This window comes from Annulohypoxylon truncatum, assembly GCF_022578515.1.
Source record: "Annulohypoxylon truncatum strain CBS 140777 unplaced genomic scaffold F4807scaffold_48, whole genome shotgun sequence".
In the NCBI taxonomy this organism is placed as follows: Eukaryota; Fungi; Ascomycota; class Sordariomycetes; order Xylariales; family Hypoxylaceae; genus Annulohypoxylon; species Annulohypoxylon truncatum.
Genome location: NW_025953834.1, coordinates 199198 through 222370, shown reverse-complemented (window position 1 = coordinate 222370; position 23173 = coordinate 199198). Strand labels below are relative to the sequence as shown.

At 51.1% G+C, this 23173-nt stretch overlaps 7 protein-coding genes across 7 annotated transcripts; 2 read left to right on the top strand and 5 right to left on the bottom strand.

Moving 5' to 3' along the window:
* Positions 1–244: 244 nt before the first annotated feature.
* Positions 245–3065, bottom strand: F4807DRAFT_454282 (sure-like protein; the record flags this gene model as incomplete). The annotated part of the gene is made up of 3 exons (XM_048000556.1): positions 245–1754; positions 1990–2055; positions 2128–3065. 3 exons carry the CDS (start codon positions 3063–3065, stop codon positions 245–247), a joined length of 2514 nt encoding a protein of 837 aa, XP_047849553.1.
* An 886-nt stretch (positions 3066–3951) lies between these two features.
* On the bottom strand, positions 3952–5937 carry F4807DRAFT_298798 (uncharacterized protein). The gene is made up of 2 exons (XM_047994914.1): positions 4900–5937; positions 3952–4830 (listed from the first exon to the last, which is right to left on the bottom strand). Exons 1-2 carry the CDS (start codon positions 5676–5678, stop codon positions 4332–4334), a joined length of 1278 nt encoding a protein of 425 aa, XP_047849552.1. The 5' UTR covers positions 5679–5937; the 3' UTR covers positions 3952–4331.
* A 1102-nt stretch (positions 5938–7039) lies between these two features.
* Positions 7040–7992, top strand: F4807DRAFT_465136 (uncharacterized protein; the record flags this gene model as incomplete). The annotated part of the gene is made up of 2 exons (XM_048002239.1): positions 7040–7282; positions 7477–7992. The coding sequence occupies 2 exons, from the start codon at positions 7040–7042 to the stop codon at positions 7990–7992; spliced, it is 759 nt and encodes a 252-aa protein (XP_047849551.1).
* Positions 7993–8116: 124 nt separating this feature from the next.
* On the bottom strand, positions 8117–9791 carry F4807DRAFT_298794 (uncharacterized protein). The gene has a single exon (XM_047994913.1). It carries the CDS (start codon positions 9569–9571, stop codon positions 8240–8242), a length of 1332 nt encoding a protein of 443 aa, XP_047849550.1. The 5' UTR covers positions 9572–9791; the 3' UTR covers positions 8117–8239.
* A 297-nt stretch (positions 9792–10088) lies between these two features.
* F4807DRAFT_298762 (uncharacterized protein) lies at positions 10089–13201 on the top strand. Its single transcript, XM_047994912.1, has 2 exons — positions 10089–10251; positions 10357–13201. The coding sequence occupies exons 1-2, from the start codon at positions 10239–10241 to the stop codon at positions 13026–13028; spliced, it is 2685 nt and encodes an 894-aa protein (XP_047849549.1). The 5' UTR covers positions 10089–10238; the 3' UTR covers positions 13029–13201.
* Positions 13202–14044: 843 nt separating this feature from the next.
* On the bottom strand, positions 14045–17365 carry F4807DRAFT_298746 (altered inheritance of mitochondria protein 21). Its single transcript, XM_047994911.1, has 3 exons — positions 17300–17365; positions 16018–17064; positions 14045–15966 (listed from the first exon to the last, which is right to left on the bottom strand). Exons 2-3 carry the CDS (start codon positions 16973–16975, stop codon positions 14156–14158), a joined length of 2769 nt encoding a protein of 922 aa, XP_047849548.1. The 5' UTR covers positions 16976–17064; positions 17300–17365; the 3' UTR covers positions 14045–14155.
* Positions 17366–20732: 3367 nt separating this feature from the next.
* F4807DRAFT_298624 (Golgi apparatus membrane protein TVP18) lies at positions 20733–22189 on the bottom strand. Its single transcript, XM_047994910.1, has 5 exons — positions 22090–22189; positions 21952–21999; positions 21825–21840; positions 21578–21679; positions 20733–21504 (listed from the first exon to the last, which is right to left on the bottom strand). Exons 2-5 carry the CDS (start codon positions 21986–21988, stop codon positions 21204–21206), a joined length of 456 nt encoding a protein of 151 aa, XP_047849547.1. The 5' UTR covers positions 21989–21999; positions 22090–22189; the 3' UTR covers positions 20733–21203.
* Between the last annotated feature and the right edge of the window lie 984 nt (positions 22190–23173).

Genomic DNA, 23173 nt, shown 5'->3' with positions numbered 1-23173 from the left:
CAACAGCCCCAGTGCCGAAGCTTTGCACCTCCCTATACCCGGATGCGGATATCGGTCGTACATAACATAACACCAAGCATCTGATATCCCTCCTTTTCAAATCCTCACTTGAGTCAAGGAGAAGAACCTCCTCGTCGTATCCGTGAGGTGACGAGACACTCCTCTACATCACCTAAAAATAATCGTAACGAGATGTCTTAGCACAGACTCTACCATAGGCTCTATGTCCTTTTCAACATCTAGACTACCGTCCCAAATCCACACGTCTCACATGCACCAGCCTCTCCTCCTCACCCTCACCCTCACCCTCACCACCCTCTCCATAGCTCCTCCCTCTCCCCTCCCCATCTCTCCCGCCAGCCCCAAAGAATCCCGTAACCGCAACCCTCAGGACATCCTCCCACAGCCCGGCGACCAAGCCCCTCAGCTCCTCGCCCGTCTGCTTGAAGTCCGGGAACGCGTTGACCTCCAGCAGCCAAGCCGTGCCGCGGGCATCGACCAGGAAATCCAGTCCGTACACCTCGAACGCGTTCGGCAGCGGGCGGAAGTGCATCAGCATCGCGCGGGCCGCCGCCTCAAAGACCTCGCCGGTGACCTCGCAGATCTGCCCGAACACGTCCCTCTTCCTCTCCTCCCCCAGCTCCAGGTCCCAGAACCGCTGGACTGTGCCGTCGCTCACGGAGCGCTGGAGACACGTGTTGGTAAGGTGTGCTTCTAGATCTATATCGCCCGCTTCCTTCGTATTCGAAGACCCGGGTCCATCCGTAGCCGTAGCCGTAGCTGTAGTAGACGTGAACGTAGATGTATGAGTAGCCCCTGGAGCGGCGTATTCCCTCCCCGCGAACAGCGCGAGCATATGCCTGTACACGTAGACGTCCAGGCTTCCAACGCACGCGACGTAGGTGCGGATGTGAAACTTGCGGCCGTCGTTGGGCAGCAGGAGCGGTGGGTGAATGTACGGCTGAGCCACGAAGTGACGAAGATGCGAGGTTGTAATGTTGTCTTTCTCGCTCGCGCTGCGGTGCGAGACCGCGTCAGCACTACCATTCTCCCTATCACCGCCATCTCGTTCACCCCTATCTCCGTCCTCACCGCCATCCTCATCTTCATCCTCACTATCAACCTCCCACCCATCAAAAATGTCTTGTAACTCTCCCATCGTCGAAAACAACCTAATTCCCTGTCCCCTATCGCTCATCCCGGGCTTCAAAATCCACCACTCTTTCTCCTTCTCCTCCCTGCCCTCGTTCGCCTCTAGACTCGCCCTGAGATCAAACGCCTCGACCAGCGCATCGTCCAGGAACTCCGCGTAGTCGAGCTCGAAGTGCTCGCTCCTCTTGACATGCTTCGCCAGCACGCTCTCCGGCCTCTTGGCCACCCACTGCTCTACCGTTGCCGAGAGGTAGTGTTTACGAATCAGCGCCTTGCGCAGCATGTAGCTGTTCACGAGGCACGTGCGCGGATGCGCATCTACGTAGTCCCAGTCGATGGCCTCATACGGCGTGATCTGTAGGATCTGGCTACTGGTATTGTTTGGCAATAAATCGCTTAACGAAACTGGCTCTTCCGAGGCCGCGGTCTCGGGTATTGAGAGCAGGGTATACGCTTCTGGTGAGAATAACTTCTTCAAAGCAGACAGGATGAGGGGCTGGACATAGGGGTCCTCGTAGGCGATCAAAGCGTAGAAATGTTGCTTAGGTCGGTAGATTAGGGTCGACGTGGACAATGTCATAGTTTGGGGGTCCGAAGTACTCCTGGGAAGAATAAAGATGAGAAACCGCGGCTTAGGATACAATACAAGTCTTAAGCATTCGATGTACGTAGAGTAATTGACAATCCTTTCATCCTAGCAAACCTCTCGTATGATCTAGGAAACGACAATGTCTTCTCTATCTGACAGATCGTCTTTGCGGTCATGCATACCCCAGCTGTCTATAATGCTGCCATCCCCATCTAAACACCAAATGCAATGCAATAGACTCAACTCACAATTTCAACTCCTCCCCATGCAAATGCGTTGCAGCATGACAGAAATTCGCTTTTAATGGTGTTACACTGCATGATAAGTCAGTCTTGGGATGTAGGCACGACAGTCCGCGGGTATAAGAGGATTAAGGTCAGACTTGCCTGGTGAAGCCCTCCTTAACGGCCCATCCATCGTTACCCGGTGTCGATTCGTCAACACTCTTATAAACATCCGTAAACCTCGGCGCCCACTTAAAATGCCTATGTGCGTATCGTGTCTGGCCCTCTCCGTTTGTGTCGCCGTTCGCTTTCGAATCAGGGGGCCCTGATGATTTAGATTCCTCACCTTCGCGTATTCTCTCTTCCTCTTCGCCCTCATCACCGATGCTCCCCTCAACCTCCTCGAAACAAGCCCCATTCTCGCCCCAATAATTCTGCAGTACTTCCGTCCAGAGTGTTTTCTGTCCCTCAACACCTTCAATGAGAGGTACATTGACCGAATACAAGTCGACACTTCTGTCTTCTGGCCACTCGGCATACAATTTCTCGATAACCTTCACACTGTGGCGACTGGCGGCATTGATGACGAGAGGGTCGTGATTGCGGCTGAAGAAGGCGTAGCTTAATGCAATAGCCTTCTTTCTGCACACCGCAGCCTCAATGGCGCCACCAAGCGTACCAGAGCTCAGCGCGAATACGGCTGTTGTATTTCGACCGTAGTTGGGACCCGAAACTACAAGGTCGACCGGACCCTTCTCGTGGAAGAAGTGATGTAGGCCGATCTGAGCACAGCTTGCGGGTGTTCCGTCTACAAGAATCCACTCTTCGTCTTTGCCATTCTTGCTCGGCCGTGCGTTTGTGGTACCTTGTGCTTGGGAGGCGGTAGTAGGGGACGGATCGAATGTCTCGGACGGCCGGTAATATAGTGGCTTGACAGTCTGGCCAATCATATGGGCCTTCCCAATCCAGGAACGCTGGGTGTGAGGTAGACAGACTGAGACATCATGTCCCCTCTTCTGAAGTTCACGGACTAGACTATGGACGTAGGGAGAAGATGTAGCGGATGGTGGGCCGTCATCGTTCGTTACTAGTATGTGCATGCTGAAGAGGGTCTTACAGCGGATCTAGAAGAGACTCCGAGGTCAATTGGAGTTAGGGAAGTTTGTAGGTGGTTGTTGGAGTGAACGGGGTGTTATAAGGACTGGAGAATATATGGTGCGATAGATGGATGTATCAAGGAGGTGAAGGGAGTCGAGATCAAGAGTTAAAGTACAAGTACAAATGCTTTCCAAGTGGCTTCCGAATTGCGGATATCGAGTTTGGCTAAGTAAATTTAGGCGGGGGCGGGGCAGCTCGGGCAATTGGTTCCAAGGATTGCACCTTCTTCTGTTTATAGGTAGCGAGTAGTGAAATATAGCATGACGTGATAGTCTCCTGCTAACGATCCCATGGATGATTGTGCGAGGGAAGCCGCCACAAACACTGAGAGAAGACCGTTGAAGTTTCTTTATAATGATTTCACCAACACTCGCGACGATGGATATGGAAGTAAGTACCTATTATACGAATTCTAATTGTTTTTTTATTGAATATCTAAGTAATGCTTTAAAGAAATATCCGTAGATGTCATGATCCAGTCTGTGTAACCCCTTGATTAGCACTAGAATCTGTAGAATCAATAGTTTCAGGCTATTGCTCAATACTCATATGTCGGAATTTATACGTATACGTAAGTGTATCTGTAAATTGGATGGTGATCTGTCTTAAAGGGAAAACCATCCGCTGCTTACTACCTTGATCCCTCATCATCCTATATAGTAAGTGCCATGGTCTTGGAGTCGATTTATCTGGGTTACGGGTGCCTATAGTAGCTAGTCACGGAACAGTATAATCCGTTAACTCAAGACATCTTATTCCTAGACGTCATAGTCCATTGAGTTGTTACGAAAATAGAAAACCTCTACGATTCACACAATACAAGAAAACTATATTTTCATATTTTATAAAAATCAATTCGTTTTGCGGCATGCTAGACTAAGGGTGCTAAGCTAAAGTCCCTGCAACTATGGATTAACCCAGTGAGGGACATCCAGTCCGACCAGGTAACTACCCATCACATTTTGGCTTATGTCGATGAAGGACCTTGCCCTTCGTTGACAACGCCAAATACCTTTTGGTGGAACCATGTTTTTCATCCGAATGACCCGTAGTCTGCTGTGATTCCATGGCCTGCTGCAATTCCTGCCTCAATAAAAATCCACAAAGGGAAAGTGACGAACTCGAGGCAGGCTAAAACTCAAGTCCTCACTCCATTACAACTTCCTGATGTTAGAATTGTGTCCTCAAAGCGTCTCCTGGCCTGCTGACTAGACACGCTGACGCTTAGAGGCCTCGTCCTGTCCGGCTAGGGGCTCACCCTCTCGTTTCTGGCCTTGTGTGCTGGCTCGACTCTTAGATCGACGCCAACCGTCGAAGGGGTTGCGCGGCTTCGTTTGCTTCGTCGACGATCCCACAGTCTGCATTCTAGTGCTAGCACGTGTAGCTCGGACCGTCGAAGGAGGGGATGCAGGCGTGGTGAACTTCGGTGCCACGGGAGTCACTGCCTTCTCTACTACCATCGCCGTAGGGGTTCCGGGAACCTCAGCAGAGTCGTCTTGAGCACCATGGAGCACGTGATCTTCGATGTCCGTAACAGCCTCTTCATCATCGGTAGACGCCTTGGTTGCTTCCTTGTTCTTCGACGGGAATAAGAGGCGCGGCTTGAGAGACGAACGGGTGTTAGCATGAATCGGGGTACCATCGATGTGCTCGTCAACGCGTCCGTCCTCGCCCTGAGAGAACTTGCGGAAAATTCTCTTTCCTCGGCTATATAGGGAGAATGGTTAGTTAACGGTTGATGCAAGATGAGGATATGAAGATGGGATGATAACTTACAATACGTAAACAATTCCGTCCTCGCGTCGGAGCGCCTCTTCGATCGAGATCTTACCCTCGCCTTGCACATACACCTGCTTGCTGCGAGTCTGTCTGGTCGACTGGTCGTGATCCGTACTGGGTACGGCTTGCTCATAGAAAGGATTCTGCGAAGTCTTGTCTGCCTCAGGAATGCGGTCGCGCGTGTCGGTGAAGATCTCAATAGGCTCCTCAATGTTTTCAGCAGTAAAGCTGTCTAGGGTAAGGCCGGTGTACTTCTTTGCCTTTCTCTTCTTGGGAGAAGACATAACCTCAGGTTCAGAGAATAAGTTTCGCGCGATCGCGCGGACGTTGGCTTTTGACTTCTCATTCGGCTGCTTCGCGGGAGTCTTTGCCGGGGTAGGAAGCATCGCGGCGCCGCTGGTTGTGCTGCTGCTCATTGATTTCGGCTTCTGGTGCGATAAATCAATTCCAAGAGAATCGGCAGCGTGGGCTGCGCCGTCGGCGATCAAGCTGTTAGATGCGCGTCGAACTGAATCCATCGCTGGTTGACGTCTCTTCTGTGGAGACACTGCTGGCGTGACGATGTCCGAAGATGAAGAGGAAATTCGTGTCGAATTGCGGTTGCGGGAAGATGCACGAGGCGAAGGTGTGCGTTGAGATAGGCGTTGCGCGATACGCGAAGATTTTCTGGGAGAATAAGGCTCCCAAGAATCACCATAACCGAATCGCGGAGTGGTGGGTGTATGCACTCGCGAAGGAGGCGAAGGGGTTGAAGGGGCTGACAGGATGGAACTCATCTTGTTTGCCCAGGTAGAATTTTGATCTTAAAATTCTGGCAGACAATTGAGTCCTTAAAAATGAGTAGCACCCGATCTTATCAATCCTTGGATGTCCTTGTCGCGCTTTGATCTCAATTGACTATTGCCCGGGAATTGAGATTCGGGATGAGTCAAGGTTGAATGTTGAAGGAGGGAAGAATTGTAAGGCAGGTGAACGCGGATTAAGACCTGGAAAAAGTGGGAAGCGTAAAGAGCATCTGTGGGGATTAAAAAAAACGGGTGGTTAGTCGTTTCCTTGAAGCCCTCGTCGATGTCGCCGTCGATTCGTAATCTACTTGAATATCGAAATTGAATTGAATAGAGAAAAAGAAAAAGAAAACGATCCAGAAAATGAATATTCCTATTCCAAGTGATAATAACCCTTAGCGTTTCACGCGACGAGCCAAAACGAACAAATCCGACGACAAGGAGCGTAGAGAAAAGTACGAATGACTGTCGGCGATGAAACGAAGACGAAGAAGTTGTAAGTATGTAAGTTTAAGGGTCAAGCGCCGCTGAGCAGGTATAAAGCGGTAATTGAAATTTGATTAGGTTATTGTTAGGGATAAGGGTGGTTCTGCGGGAGGGTAGGAATTGCGGACGGACTGGATATTGAATGTGGAAAGCGGAAGTGGGAAGTGGGAAAGTTTGAAAGTGGCTGGGTATCGGGGAAGCTGGAGCTGGGAGATGCTGAGAGTTGCTACGACCTAAACATTTGGGGGCTCCTTTCCTATCCCAAGAGCACAAGTGGAACGTGCAGGCGGTCGCTAAGTAAATTATGACATTCCGACCAATCAGCCTTGATTACCGTATTTTAATTACTACGGAGTACTCACGTTAGTGACTAATTTGTGCACTACGAGATGTACCCCGCACAGTAGCGCACGGTATAACAAACGTGACTTCCAATATTAACAATGCACCTTTATTAAAACGCGTAAAGAGATCCCTGTACGCGTCGCACGTCAAGACTCCACTCAGACCCACCATGAATTGAATGGGAGAAGCCATATCGATAAAGGAAACATTCGGCTTCATTGGCCAATTTTCAACAGCCAGCACATCGTCAACCCCACAATAGAAAACACACTTCCCAGTGCTGTATGTACGACAACGCATGTCAACAGAAGTGAGAGGGTAGAAAGTTCCAAGGCAGCTGCAAGGTTCCCTTCTAGCTTACTCTACATCACTAATCTTCGCTAATCGGAAAATATCATCCGGAGCCGGGACGGTACTCTAAAGATCATTGGATTCTAGACCTTGACGTGCCCTGGATAGCTACCCCGCCAATCAATCTTCAGTATTCATCCTCACGATATCTCGATATCTCCAGCGCAGCCATGTCTGACAACGACGATTCATACAACGAGGATCTCTTCGCCTCGCCGTCCAAGAAGTCTACTACTCCTAAAGAACAACCGCCGCGATCCACGACACCGTTGGCTCCTCCCAATGCCCGCTACCATGACACTGAAGAAAATCGCGACGCCAATTTGCGGCGGGAGCTTGAAGGCGTCCGGAACATCAATGAGCTAATCGAAGGTGTCATCGGCACTCTCGAACGAGCAAAGGGCAATATGCATGTACGTCATTACTCCTTCCTCTTCCTTCCCTTCCTCACCCCCTAGTTTCCTAGTCAGTCACATATTCAGTAACCTACACAATTATATCCCTCCTCTCCATCCCTCTTCACACCTCCTCACACAAATCTCTACATCTACAACGCAACGCGACCCAAACCATCTCCATACTGAGCTAACCCACCTCACCTCCTCAGACCGTATCCAACACGGTGAACACAGCCTCCACCCTCCTCAACACCTGGACGCGCATCCTCTCGCAGACCGAGCACAACCAGCGCCTGATCCTGAACCCGACCTGGCGCGGCGCCACCGCCGACCTCGCCGACATCGAGGCCGAGGCCCTGCAGAAGCAGCGCGAGGCCGAGCAGCGCGCCGCCGCCGAGGAGCGCCGCCGCGCCGAGGCCCGACGTAGGCAAGAAGAAGAAGCGCGCCAGCGAGAAGCCGGTTCCGGTCCCAGCGCGCGTAGTGCGAGCGCGGCCGGACGCGGCACGCGCGGACGGGCCGGCGCCGGCCTGGCTAGGAGCCGGAGCGTGCGAGGTCGCGGGACGGGAGGCACGGGAACGACGACGAGGAGCGTTTCTAGTGGTGGTGCGACGACGAGTAGGCCTACGTCTGCGGCGGATACGAGCTCGACCAGTACGGCGCGAGGCGCGTCGGGGATCGGACGGGGGTTCCTGAGGGGACGATCGCGAGGGCCTCGAGGATATTAGGGGCGCAACTGCGAGGGTAAAATGTGATTATGGCTGAAGGCCTTGATAAGCTTAAAAGTTGCATCCTGCCATTGCCGATTTTTACGAATGATGATGGATATCCCGGGCTCACTTAGCCCGTCTATGTAGCCTACGAGTTACGTAGCACAAATACTTTACAGATGACGATCCCGCCTTGTGACTTAACGCCTATTCCTACTACTTCCAACCCTCGGTCCAAATCTATTTCTTTTTCTATTTCTATGACCTATTTCTTCTTGAAGAAGTCGCTCATCTTCTTCATCCCCGCCGTATTCACCTTCTTCAGATCCCTCACGCCCCTGCTCTCGCCGGCCTTCTTCCTCTTCTCCTCCTCCTCCTTCCTCTTCTTGCTCTCGCGGCGCTCCGCCACCTCCTCCTCGTCCAGCACCCGCTTGCGCGAGTAATCGCCCATCCCGCGCGCGGCCGCCGCCTCCTGCCGTAGCTGGTTGATCTGCGCTAGGTACGCGTTCAGCGGCGCGAAGTCCACCTTCGTCGCGAGCCGTTCTTGCAGCGGCGCGGCTTGCGCCGGCGCGATGTACGCCGAGCAGATGAAGGCGAAGGCCGTGCGCAGTCTTTGCAGTTTCACGACTTCGGCCGAGGCTTGGACTGTGGGGATTTCTTCCGCGGCGGCGGCGACGGAGGTTGCGGCCGTGGACGCGTCGGAGGCGGTTGTTGTGCTGGTTTCGGTGGAGGAGGCGGAGGACTGGGTATCGCTAGATTCAAGCTTGGGGGTTGACGCCCCTGAGGCTGGTGCGGATGTTTCTGTTTGTGTTTCTGCTTTTGTTTGCTCGGTAGTCGATGTAGTTGTGACCTCCCTTTTCACGCCCACGACTGGCGCTTCCAGTGTCTTCGTCACGAATTTATCCTCCATACTCTTCGGTAATGGCTGTTCGCTCATCTTCTGCGCCTTGCCTAGGACTTCGGCTAGAAGCTTGTCTTCGCTGAAGCGGAACATGGTCTCGTCACCTGCCTCTGCTGTGTCGCATATCGCGGCCATTCGCGACTCTAGTAACGTCCGTACCTTACCCCATCGTAATATCTCCGACAGATGCGACGAATCGCTTTTTATAGAGTCGAGGTGGTCGTCGCTAGTCACAAACATTCGCTTCCCATCCTTGGTACTGGCCGATTGGTCTGCAAAAGCGGGCAGGAGGACAAATATAGGGTCGACTGGCGTCGCGACGTATAGATCGGCTCCTTTCGTGATATAAGCGCGAAGCTCTGCGCCATCTTCAGATGTCTTTTCTTCGACTTTGTCCGTATTCTCGCACTCTATTAACCAGCTTTTAGGGGTTGATTTGGGCGCGGCTATCCTCGTGAATTCATATATTCCTGTCTCTGGACATACGAGATACCTCGTCGGCTTTCCGTATCTTGGGTTTGGGAGGGAGACTATTCTGGCGTCTTTGGTAGCTTTTGTAGGTAGAATGAAGAGCTTTGGTGGGTTTAGGGACTCTGCAGGTAATGTGTATTTCGATTTGGTGTTAGGGGTGCTCGTTGTCTTGGAATCTGATTTTGCGGCGGATGCGCTCGCTTTCGATCTGGTTGTCCTCGCCATGTTCCGAAGTTGCTATATTTCCATCAAACCGTGGGATATCCAAGCTATTTTACGTCAATTGATATTCCACAGCAACGTCGAGGTCGATAATTTAGATCGTGAACAATTATTGTTTTAGTGCAACTTAAGGGAGCTGTGTTAACAATCAAAGGTATCCAAAGTACCTAAGTATCAATATCCAGGACCCCTGTCAACGCGTCCAGGTACAGTGTAAGTCGCGTCCTGCTAAAGGGGATACGCGTCTCCACTAAACCAATCGCAAGCCGCCATTTCCATTTGGTTATGCGATCATCACTTATCGATATCCAGGTACTTTCTACCATGTACAACATCTTTTTCGAGCCTCGTGATCAGTACGACGTTTAACTAACTCACAATTCGTACGGCATTTCAATTGTCGGGAAACGAATAGACGGTGTATGGTGTACGGTGTGCAGGCCACAGCGTTGGAATCCATATATCATTGGCGCTTCAACCACGACATCAACCACTAGCTGCCCATCTGTTCTCACCCCGGACGATCTCTACCACGTCTGTTCCCAGGTTCTACATATATCCGCTGCATGATATAATATCCAACAAGGCGCCGGACCCCTGCAGATTTTGAGTGGAGGGGACGGAGGCACTGCCGAATCAACACGACGGATGGGAAACGGCAACAACAGTTATGATGCCTGCTAGTATGTTCCGGTTCTAATATCAAACCTACACATTTACCACGGAATATGTTGGCGACATCTAACCACTATCAATTTTCATGTCGAATCACTTACCAAATATGACAGGGTCGGGCGCCGACCCGGAAGCCCAATGGCCGCCGCGATCGCCCCACGATGTCCTCCTCAGCACGCCCAAGGGACGCGAACGATTGCGACGCATGGCCGAGCGGGCATCACCCTCACCGTCCCCCAGTAAGCGAGGTCGAATAACGCCATCCTTCGCCTCTCGGTCTATAAATCCGCGGCGCAACAATGCGGACGATATGGATATAGATATGGACGGAGATGAAGAAGATGACGAGGAAGACGAAGAGATGCTACAATTGAAACTGGAGGCTATCCAGGCAAAACTAAAACTAAAGAAACTACAAAGCGCCAAGGCAAAGAAGGCGTCTGGAGGAGATGCGAACTCGACACGGACCGAGTCGAACCCTATACCAGATATATCAGTACGCAGACGAGCCCAATCGCAAATAGAATTGTCACGGCCGGCACCGGCGCCACGGTCACAGTCGCAGGCAGAAATACAAGTCCCAGTATCACCAGTAAGGAGAGCGCCGATACCGCAACCCGACAACTCACCTAGCAGAGTACGTCTAGGTATCGATAAAGGAATCAAAGCGAAGGATGTATCGTTGAAGAGGGCACCAAGTCTGAGAAAGACTACGGAGAACAGCAATGGATCACAGGGAGGCTATCTTCGAAGAGCACACACGCCCTCTCTTGTCAATGCCGAGCAACCTACAAAGCAGGAACGCCCAATGACTTTCAGCGAGCGGTTAGCCGCAGCCAGGTCAGAGGAGCAAAGCCGACAGGAGAGGCGGGAGAGGATAAAACAAGTAAGAACCAATGCTTTCGAACTGGGACGACAGGAGATGGAGCAGTTCAAAAGCAACGCCCAGGAGATTCCCGATCTACCAGTACAGCCGGAGCAATTCAGCCACGAAGAGGTCATGGCCGGTAGTCAACTCAGACGCAGTAATACGATGCCAAGTCTGAGACGACCTACGTTAGATGAGAATCGCTCAGGGAGCAGCCTGGGAGGAGGAAGCGATTCGCAAGCAAGTCAGAGTAAGAAAGTATCTCCCTCCGAGGTGCCGGAAGAGGAAGCATCCGCGTTCGAACCCTACTCAGCCGTCCACCTCTCCAAACGGGTGATACCGCACCCGGTCCTCACGCGCAATCTAGCAGGAAAAAAGACATACGTTATCAAGGACCTCCTCAAGCACGTCAAAGCACCCGAATTTCAGCTCCCGGAAATCGAGCAAGACATAGTCGTCTTCGGGATCCTAGCCTCCAAATCGGACCCACGCTCGCACAAGACATCCAACAACAATCTCAAGGAGAAGACGCAGACCGATCCGGCCAAGGGGAAGTACATGGTCCTGCAGCTCGTCGACCTGCAATGGGAGCTCGAGCTCTTCCTCTTCAACTCGGGCTTCGACCGGTACTGGAAGCTGACGCCGGGCACGCTCCTCGCCGTGCTCAACCCGAACATCATGCCGCCGCCGCCGGGCCGCACCGACACGGGCCGCTTCAGCCTCGTCATCAACAGCGGCCAGGACACCATCCTCGAGATCGGGACCGCGCGCGACCTCGGCTTCTGCAAGTCCATCAAGAAGGACGGCGAGCCGTGCAACGGCTGGGTCAACCGCAAGCGCACCGAGTTCTGCGAGTTCCACATGAACCTCGGGCTCGCCAAGCACCGGCAGGCGCGCCAGGACGTCAACGCCTTCAACACCGGGCTCGGCCCCCGCAGGCACGGAGATGGTAACGGCGGCGGGAGGGGCCATAAGAACTCGTACCGCCTGCACGACTGGGAGGGCCACGCCAACGACCCGAAGAAGAAGGGGGGGCGGGGCAACTTCGACCGCGCGACGGGGAGCCAGCTGTTCATGAACAAGCAGAGCGCGGCCAGCATGCTCGACAACGAGATCATAGGCGGCCGCGTCGCGGACACGATGGAGCGCGGCGAGGCGCTCCGACGCCGGCTCGCGACCGAGGAGAAGGAGCGCGAGCTCATGAAGACCTTAGGCAAGATCGGGTCCGGCGCCGGCAAGGAGTACATGCAGAAAGGGGGCACGGGCGCTACTGCCAGTAGGAACGGTGTCATCAGCACCCAAGGTACCCTAGGCTCGTCGTTCCCCGGGTCGACGACGGAAGACCAGCCGAGACAGGACGCCGATGCTAGGGCCCTCGGCTTAGTCCGTCCCAAGGGCAGCGAGCCGAAGATGCATCTCAGCCCCGTTAAGCGCAAGCGCAGCGACAACAGCTCGTTCGGGTCCGTATCCGTGTCCGGGTCCGGCACAGGTTCCGGCACCGGCAGCAAACCGGCGCTCGGCTGGGGCGGCGGGTTAAGGGATAAGCTGTCGCGCATGAAAGATGGCGAGAGGCTGCGGCCCGCGACCTCGGCTTCTTCTTTCTCCTTCTCGAACCCGAACTCTAGTAGCGTGGCAGGGGGCGACAGGGACGCGAGCGGCACCGATGACGCGGGTGGTGGTGGCCGCGGCCGTAGCGGTTCCATGCGCTCCCCCGCCCGCAAAAAGACGCGGTTCGTCACCGAGAAGGGCATTCGCGAGGCCGGGCGCGAGAGCCTGGGCGGCGAGCTGGGTTCGGCTGAAGGCGATGCCCTCGCCAAAATGGATGCCAAATCCGCGGGTAGCCAGCCTAGCAGGCAGAGGAGGGTGGTCGTTCTAGACGACGATGACGATGATGACGAGTTGGAGATCCTTCGGTAGCGAGGGCGAGAGAGGGAGCTAAGAAGTGAAGATGAGGTGTTTATATACCCCCTAACATACATACATAACCCCCAACCGTTTTAACGTTAATCCCAAATTCCTTTTGTATCCTGTGCATACGGCATGGTACGAGCATCGGTATCGAAGACAAGACCCAGACTAAGGCGAAAAATCGGAGTAAAGAGAGAACGAGGGAAACCTAAAAAATAGTAGATCGGACTCTGCAAAGGGAAGGGGCGTGTGTGTGGGCGCGCGTACGGGCGAAACGAAAGGGATGGATGGGATGGGATAGGTAGGAAAGGGGGTAGGGGTAGGGCAGGGCAGGGCCGAATATCTAAGCTATCTGCTAGCTACCACTGTTATTTTGTACGGGCTGGGTTAATTCACATAGGACTTTTTGGGACCTTAGGTCTGGCCTGCTTGACTGGTCTGAATGGAATCCGATTATATTCGTTGTACCTATTAGTCTTTCGTGATTATAACCACCCATGATGTTGGTCCAAATGGTTAGAGAACCTTGGAACAGGAAGAAACGCAGTGTCCCTGTTAAGCACATTGCCTTTGGATTGCATCTCGCATGCTATACCTCACCTGGGTCGATAAATTAACGGTAGAAGGTAGATAGGTAGGATGTCCTGATATCCTCGCGTTGAACCCACTGCCTCGTGAAATCAAAACCCCAGACAGTTTAGTCTAGATGTAAGAGCTTGTTCGAGTGTATATATACGACCTAGCATAGGTAAAATGCGTATACTGGTCATAGTCTGGGAGAAACCAGACAATCCAAAGTCTTTATATAAGAATTCTATGACGAATCGGAACTACATGATTCGGAGCCTAAGAGAGAGGCCTTTCAAGTATCGGAAAAGGAGTACAATCAAGAAGAGCGAACGAAGGACAAAATGACTATGTAGGCTACATCCGAGATGTGCCGCGATCTACGGTTTGCTTGTTTTCTGTTTCTTTTCTCTTCCTTGATACCTTTTTGCACTGTTTTGCAAATGTGTAATATCCCTCGTCTTCAATCCATTCCGTACCACCCTTCTCAACAAAGGAAATGTGGAATGGATTGGAAACGAAACAAGACGGATTTGCACTCCCTAACAGTAGAAAAGGTCGCTTTACAATCATTCTGTCACCTCATCCTTGGCCTCTTCAACTTTTTGGACTTGGTCTCCGGATGGCTGCTTCTCGATGGTCTCTTCTAATATAGACTCGCCAGCCGTGTTAGTAGCAAGTGTTTTGGTTTCCTCGATTGCTTGAGGCTCATTTTGCGTTTCTGTCGGCTTAGAATCGACTGGAGTTTCTTCTGATTTATTTGACGGCATTTCCGTAGGTTCAATTTCTGCTTTAACCTCAGAGTTCTCTTGTTCTGCCGACACAGGAGACGGAACCTCCTTTGCCTCCTTAGGTTCTTCATTCGTTGTCTCGCTGGGTTTCGTCTCTGGTTCTGGCACAGCTGGCCCTAAGCCGTCTACTGTCATAGTACCCTCCTCGTCTATACTCCACAGCGTACGAGTCATAGAGAAACTTAGGGTAGGTTTGCCGTTAGTCACGGGAGGAGGTCCCGATTCCGTCCCGCTCGAGGCTGCTACCTTGGTAGGAGCACGTCTCTGAGGACCACGAGCACGGCCTTTCCTTGCGTCAGACAATGGAGTCTTGTCCTTTTCCTCGACAGGATTTTCGGTGGGAGGTTCTTCCTTCTTAGGGACCTGGGGGCCTAATCGTAGACGATTATTCAGATCCGACATGAAACCTGCCTGCAACGCAGCGATCTTCCCTCCGGCGGGCCTTGCGGGTACCGCTGGCTTCGTCTTCACTACAGGTTCGGGCCCCTTAGACTCGATGGCTGGTTTCGAAGGGCGGATAGGAATTTGAGGTTTCGGACGATCGGGGATACTGGGTTTTGAATCATCACCCGATCCTTGCTTCTTGGGACGCGCCGGTATGGCGGGCTTTTGAGGCGCGTGTTCGGCGGCCGGCTTTACCACATCATCTGTTTGTGGCTCATCAGGAGTTTCCGGAGTCGAAACAGTGGCAGTAAATTGCAGAGAATCAGGAGTGTCCTCCCATACATCACGACTCGGAAATCTTTGAGTCGGATTAGGTCGGGCATTGATTTCCTTAGCTAAATGCGGTTGGCTTCCAACCCATGACGGGGGCCTTTGCTGTCGATATAGGAAGCTATCGGGGGTGACGGCCTCCTTTTCGGCCAGCTCCTCTTGTCTCCGTGCAAAGGCTTGGGCGGGGGTTTCGCCCTCTCGCGCTGGTACGTCCAAGGCAGCTCGCTCTTTACGACGAGCTTCTAATAGCTCCGGGGTCGAGACTTCCGCGGTAGAATGCACGCTGTTAGGGGCATCCTCCCAGATGTCCTGACTAGGGAACCTCTGGCGGTGCTCCTTCAGCTTCTCAGCTTGGGTTGTAGGCTTCTTACCACTCTTTTCATCTTCGGGGAACAAGGGCTCGTACTCTGCGACGTCGTCCAACGGAGTGGAATGCAGCTCAGCAGGTGGGGGGCTATATATACTTGCAGGTCTACTTGTGGGACGACTCTTGGACTCTCCTTGTCGTTCCGAAGGAGGCTCCACCGCCGGATGCTTCTGGTAAGGGGATGGATCTTTAGCCACTTCGTCGGGTGCGAGAATTGGATACTCGGGTTCATCCGCGCCTTCGCCCTCGGCGGATTCCTCGTCGCCGAATTTGGCATACTCCTTACGTCGTGGCTCGTCTACATGGATCACCTCGTCATTGTTGGCGGTATCAGCGTGGTCAGTAGTCGCCTCGGCGCCAGTGAAGCCCGACTTTAAGGGGGATGCGAGGTTCGCGTCATGGTTAGGGGTAGTGGAAGGCGGCCTCGACGAGATACGCGAAGTATATTCATCGGCGGCTCGGTAGCCGACTTGTTCACTAGGAGTTCCGATATGTTCCGCGGAAGTACCTATAATGATTGGTTAGAAACACTCCAAAGCTTGCTGGCATCTTGCGTTACCAAAACCAGCGCCACGGCTGGCCGTATCCCGGACGATCTTGTTAAGATTTTCACTACTCATTGAGTAATCGTTGACACGGTCGTGAAGATGGTTGTACCGCTCCTTCTGCAGAGCATCCGGATGCTTCTCGTAGTATGCCTTCTCTAGTTTGTCGGTGCTCGCAACGCCGTGGCCATGGAGACCATAGACATCCGATGGAAGATCGCCAAAACCACCTCGGGAGCTGGTCTTCCTCGTATGGTTTCGAGCGGACTTTGTCCCGTCGACGCTCGCAGCTCTAGGGGGGGCGGGTGAAGGCGCCTGGACATCACCGGCATTGATCAACATGGGAACGCGTTGTCCAATTTCGGGGATGCCATGCTCATCCTCAGCAAAGGGTTCACTCTGGTGGGAAAGCTGGCTCGTGGTGCTTCCCTTCTTTTTCAGGCTACGGCCCGAGTACGCCTGGTCCTCGAAAGAGGAGCGCCCAATGCCAAAAGTAGCAGCTCTCTCGGAATCGGTACGGGTGACTTGAGCAACCCGCTGCTTGGCGCTTTGGGCGGGCATCGTCGGCTTTGGCGCATAAAGTTTGATGTCCTCGCCAACGGTACGAGTCTGCTCAGGCGAAGTAGACGACCGACGACTTTGATCGTCTGGGGATGTGCTCAATCCCTCGATGGCCACAGCATATTCCCGGCCTTCTTCACCCACGTTAGGCATCTCAACACTGGTGGGACGTTCTAGCTCCTCGCCAAGATGGGTCTGGCTGTGTCTCGCAGCACCAGGACTTTTAGCACCGAAAGGACTCTCGTTTAAGGGAGAAGGAGCAAATCGAGCCGGATTTGGAGAGAGCGAACGATTCAAACGGCGGGCAGGACGCGGGGGGATCACAGGAGCGGACGAGCCATTCTCCTTCTCCTGACCCCTCGTAGGGCGAGGAGGGGCCGCCGGATTAGATTGCACGGTGGCGGTAGACATCTTGAACAAAGCAGAAACAAAAACTCAGTTGCTGTTAGCTCAAATGTACGAAACAGCTATAATTAATATGCGGTCGATAACAAAATGACCTAGACAAATCAATTAAATATTAGCAAGAATAATTGTGATGTGTGACGAGTAGAAAATAAATTGAATCAAAAAGAGCCGAGTAATGACTCGATTTCCTAGTATATCTAGAATATTGGCACTGCTCGGATGGGGGCTCAGCTATTATACGCTCGAGCACCGGCGTAAATAGCTGGGTAGGTAGTTTACTGTAGGGATGGGATTAAGCATGTGCTGTAGGGTGATGGTTATACGTACCACATATATACCAATGAGCTTCAAAGATAATTGTATAGGTCGAAAGAGTTAATAGCGCAAGACTCCTATGGGTTGAAATAGGGCTGGTCTGAGGAATCTCGTGTGTGTCGGTAATGGCCTATGTAGTGGATCGTGGGTTTATCAGATACACTAGGCCAAGGCCAGACCAAGTTTTAAGCTTGTCTAGCTGTCCATCCGTTAGATCCAGTCCCCTGTCACGATCATGCGGTGAAGAAATAATAAAAAGGAAAGAGAAAAAATAAAGGATTTATTTTGAAGATATGCGGTTAGGTCGATAAGCTAAGTTAGGAAGAGAGTAGCGGGATAGTCTAGGATAGGGCGTGGGCACTGTGGGCGTTTGCAATGTCTTGTCTTGTCTTGATAGGAAATGTGATGCGGTTGTGGGAATAGAAACGGACCCGGCGAGATGCCACGTTCCTCCTATCAAAGTGCCATTGGAATGTAGGTCTAATATTTCCCGTCTCTCCTGACGAGAAAACCTGGGTAATGAGTATAGATGGGTTGTAGGTTGTTATTTACACCACTCCTTTCTTAAGGGCAATGGGAACGAGACGGATGTTTGCTCGATCCAAGACAGAAGAGGAAAAGGAAGCAAAAGCTAAGATGGCCAGCAGGGCTAGACAAAGAACGTAGGGAAGGTTCAGCGACGGAGGGGTTCTCCAAAGCTGTGCGTCGGCCACTTACACGTTTGATGATTGATTGGTCAGAGGGACGAAGTGGGCAATGTATGTCAGACTCGGCCAGGTCAGCAGCGTTAGCCGGATCTCGATTGGTGACAGTGTTGCAGTGTCGGTAGTATTGGCGTTGGTTGTATTCCTAGCAGTCGATCTTTTGTTCGCTTCGCTTCGGTTCGATTCAAATATGAGAGCCGTGGAAGTTTTAAAGAAAAGGAAAGAAAATGTACGAAAATAGCTTTCCGGGGATTAAAACGTCTGGTCGATAAACGATGATGTAAACGTCGGACGGCTTTAGCCGTAATAAGAATTCGATGAGAAATTGTAACAAACGGTTACAATTGCGCAACCAAGCAGTCCAGTTACGAGTTTTTTCGTGGACAAAGGAGTTTCCAGTTCTTCTAGGTCTTCTAGGCCTTCTAGACCAGGTACGTAAGCAAGTGACCTGGGTCTCGTATTGGGGTTCTTGTTGAATAAGTATTTCAAGATGATTGGGTCTTGATTCTGTAACTAAAATCACGATGATGAAACTTGAAGAGGGACTCGGATGACTTAAATACTCAAGTTCGTCAATGCAAAGCACAGTGTACCTGAAGCTATTGGCGATGTCATGGAACAATCTTGGTTCCTATTAGCTACCAATAACTATTCGATGACAGGGATGGAAGGTTGTTGAAAAGGTCGAATAGTCGAATAATCGGACCTCGATGAGCTACCGTTTAAGGTACCCCGCCGGTGCTACACAACTATATGTACATTCTCTTCCGGGTCACAAGCTCCTGGCTGGCAACCACGATCCTCTAGTGAGGGGTACGTTCAGGCTACGTTCAGGGTACACGCATCGCGAATGCCCTATTGATCCATTTCTTCAACTTATGCAGGCGGTCGAAAGATCATATTGGCCAATCGCGATGGTCCAATACATAATGCTAGTAGCGCTGGAGCTCTTTTCAGTGGAGGAAGTGCCGCCCCTCCAACGCATAATGCTCCTTTAGCGCTATTATGTTTCGACGCAAGCATCCACATGGAGTTCGATTAATGCAGGTGATAGAGTATTGCCAGTAAAAGAAACGGGAACTTACATAACGGTTCGGTTTAATACATACATACAAGTTGGTTATCGTTCTTAAAGTTTTGATGAGGACCCGGGAAAGAGGAAAATAAGGGTGCCTCCTTAATTGAAGCATATTATATCGGGCTGGACATTCAAACACAAAGGGAGATCGTGGGGGACCAATATCTCCAATGTCTTACCGTAAATAGCCAGGGTAAAAGGGGCAGAGTACAAGTATATACATACTCCAATAAGCCATCATGAGCCTCATCATTGGGTTCTCGCTAGAAGCTACATCAATATCCACAGCTATTCCGAAATCCGTATTAGCCTTCAAAACGGACAGTCAGCTGATCGTGAGGTGGGATACATCTAACGCTACATGATACATCAGAGTTTTTACGGTGAAGCAAAGCTAGTACTTACCTACAGAACGATCACCGAAAATGCCCGCCAGGACAAATGTACATCGGTAATATGGGTGTACCCAGGTATGACTCTAGAGCTTGTTAGCTCTCCGCTCTATATAGCACCGTATAGTCCGTTTAGCTAATTCGGTAACGCTACTAGTATAGACTTATAAGGCCCTCTTTTTCGGTAACAGCTCGGTCTGGCGAGGAACTCGTGTACATCTAGACCATCACGCAAAGCAATTGATAAAAATGTGATGTGTAGTGTGACACCGGAGGCCGCTTTAATGGACATGACAACGATGAGAAAAAAGCGCAGTATAACCCCGTTCCCCAAGCTTGGTACGCCAAACGGACGCATCATCGTGGTCACGCTCCATGCCCCCGCTTCGGGGGGCTCAACTGCATGCACCATGTAGAGCTCGATGAACGGTAGTCGTTCCCGTTGTGCCATGCCGATGATATTCTAGGTGCGGTGGCGTTTTAATTATACATAGTAAGTCAGTAATATCAATTCACCTTCAGCAAATTCTACAGTCTTTTTCATCTTATCTAAACATCACAGACAACCTCAAATACCACGTAAGAAAGTAGTGGAAATGAATCCCTCATAAGAAAGGCGAGAGAAGCTATCGTGAAAATCCATCACCTAGCCCCCTAGTCCGCAGTAGTAGCAATGACGGCATGCAGCATATTTCCCCACGGTCTTGGCCCTTACTTATGTACATTACATACAAACCAGAGCATGTACCTACTTCTAATGTAGTATTCGTTGGGAAAGGCTTCGTTTTTTCCCTACTCATTTTTTCATCTACCTAAGCTCGAAATGAATCGTTGAAAGTTCCTCTCCTTCCAGACTTCCCGAAGTGGTCCTAAAACTCAGGCGAGAGCACGGAACTTCTCGATTGAGTTTCAGACAAGTCAGTCAAGCTATTCCCCGATTTAGATATCCCTATACTTGCATACATGTGGATACGTACGTAACCTAGCCCATGTGGCTGCGTGTTTGTCAGTTGAAAAACTTCTTCAATCAAGCCCAACAGGTGGCAAGAAATGTTCCGGATATTCAGGGTCTATAGACAATTAAATGGTGGGGGTTATGTGGGGTGATTCAGATCGATAGAAGTCATGAATATGGCCTTGGTCTCTTCGAAAGCGTCTATCATGCGCCCTACTCCTACGATACTGTCTGTCACTTAGCTGCTCCTCTGACGGTTACCTTATTGCTAGCATAATGGTGCCAGAGGAACCGTATCTACTGCGTAGCAGGTACGTAACCGGGGTGAATATCATCAGTTAGACCATAAACAATTCACAGTATAGAGCCTGGTCCAATCAATATCCTTAGAACTGAGGTCTTAAGGTATTGCGGTAATAGTAGGAACTTAGAAAGATGTCAGATTCAAAACACCAGGTTCAGACTGGGGTATCTCATCCATTCTGGATGCGGTAACAAGTCAGGAAAAAACCAGAACTTCCGCAGCCGTCTTGTTTGTCATATTCCGTTACGCCGTTCCTAACGATCAAAAAACCATGCAAACCATCCCTTTTCTCCTCCGAATAGGATAACAAGACCGGAAACCACACATCCTTTCGCATACGGGGTACAACTCCTTTTAGGCCATTGATACTCGTCAATCACATCGAGAACGAAAACCTCCCATCAACTATTCCTGCCCAAGCGAGAGACGCGCGTACCGTTCTCGAGCGTTCTCGGTCGTTGACTCGTTCGCATCGTGACTTGATCATACGATCATCTGCGCAACACCGGCGCCACCCAAGGTCTTGCTTCCGACGAAGGCCTGGCCTTTGACACCGGCGAGAGCGTAGCAGAGAGCCGTGAAGGTCAAAACAACCGCGGCGGCGATCAGGCTGCTGACAGCGACTGCGATGCTGATCCATTGCACGGCAGCCATCACGCCGTAAGCGGCCGCACGCATGTAGTTAGTCGAGACTCGGCGGATGGCAGCATCGAAAGAGGCCGAAGTAGGGCAGATTCGGAGCAGGAGGGGCACTTCGACGAAGAGGATGATGAAACAGGAGATCCTGTCGACAATGTAGATTAGTTTCCAGTTTGTTCTCCTTCGCGTATTTTTTTTTAGGGGGGACAGGGACTTACAGAGCGAGGATGGAGAAGATGATGAGGAGGAAGTGGCCGAAGAGGTTAAAGAGGTTCGCAATACCCAGCGCAAAGCAAAGGATCATGGACAGAATGCCGAGCCTTTTGGGGAAATGCTGTTAGCTATCATGATCGTAGCTCGAAAGGGCAATACTTCGCAATTCAACATGGCTATCCACCCTCAAATGAGTTGAAGAAGTTGGCCATGTCGCAAGGGGCATCACATAGATGTCGTCCAGACGCTTACCATTGTCCGTAAATACCTAGTTGCACAATAGTCAGCCACTGTTTGATCTTGACAAAGTATCTTGCGGCTGCGGCTACACTAGCCTGATAGATAGATGGATGGGGGGAGAAAGGAATGGATGACTTACTGAAGTTTCTCGTCGCAAACTCGTCCTTTAGCGACATCTTGACGATTTCTGTCGATAAAGTGTTGGTATTGAGTAGTACGGTTGAATGCCCGAGCAGAGACTAATGTGCTGACGACGACTAAATAAATCGGGACTGACGGCACAGAGACGATATGCGATTCGATGGTTTGAGGCCCAGCGAAATATTGGTAAATCGGTTATGTTTATCGTTCGTTCACCCGTGATAGTTATATCGCACCGAGGTCGGATGGCTAAGATGGTAAGGTTTGCAAGGGAATTGTATGGCGCAGAGTAATAAGCGAGATTGGCGTGAACAAAGATGTGTTATGTTAGTGTTGACATGAAATGTTTTAGAGAGGTTGAACTTGATGATGGCTGACTCCAGTCTGGGCCAGTCTGTGCAGTCTGTGCAGTCTGTGTGACGAACTTCGTATTGTACAGATGTACAACATCCAATTACCTGTCCAATTAGGAGCTCCGGTGGATCTGGGTAACTCCCCGGTTAGTCTGTTAGTAGCAGCTTCCAGCGCAAAATTGGAAGCCTGGCCACTACCCAGCGCCGCCAGCGGTTGCCCAGGTGCTGAGGCGCAAACCGCTCTTACCAGTCTTACGTAACCTCCCCAACGTGGGTCTACGCTACAAGCCACAATAGCAACGTCACCCGTTTAGGCCAATAAGAGGCTTAGTCAAGTACTTACATGAATACAATCTACCTAGGTAGGCATCACTTCTTTACTCCTTTCACACCACAACTTGTAAGTCAGATCATTAGGCAACTTCTTTTTTGTCACAAATTGGGCGATTGATTGGTATCAACATTATAACTTAGTTGTTCTAAATCCTTCTAACACGTCTTAAACCGAATCCGTTCACAACTACTTGTCTAAAGATAGCAGCCCGAAGCTGACATGCGACAGATGAACTGGGAACAAGTAAAGAAGAAAGGAGAAAGGGGAACCTGTTATTAATCTCTGAGACTTCAGTGTGCTTGTATTGTATGGTGCAACTTTATACATGCACGCATAAGTGGATGTCACTGCCTAGGTAGGTGCCTAAGTAGCTAGCTATATTTTTAAGAGTTAAAAGGAGAATAGTAGGAAATACATTGTAGACTAGCTACTTGACATACATAGATATACGTGAACATATAAGTTTCCACTCATCATAACCCCCCTAGGCAGACAGTACCTAATTGCCAATTCTAGTCTAGCTATAGGCCACC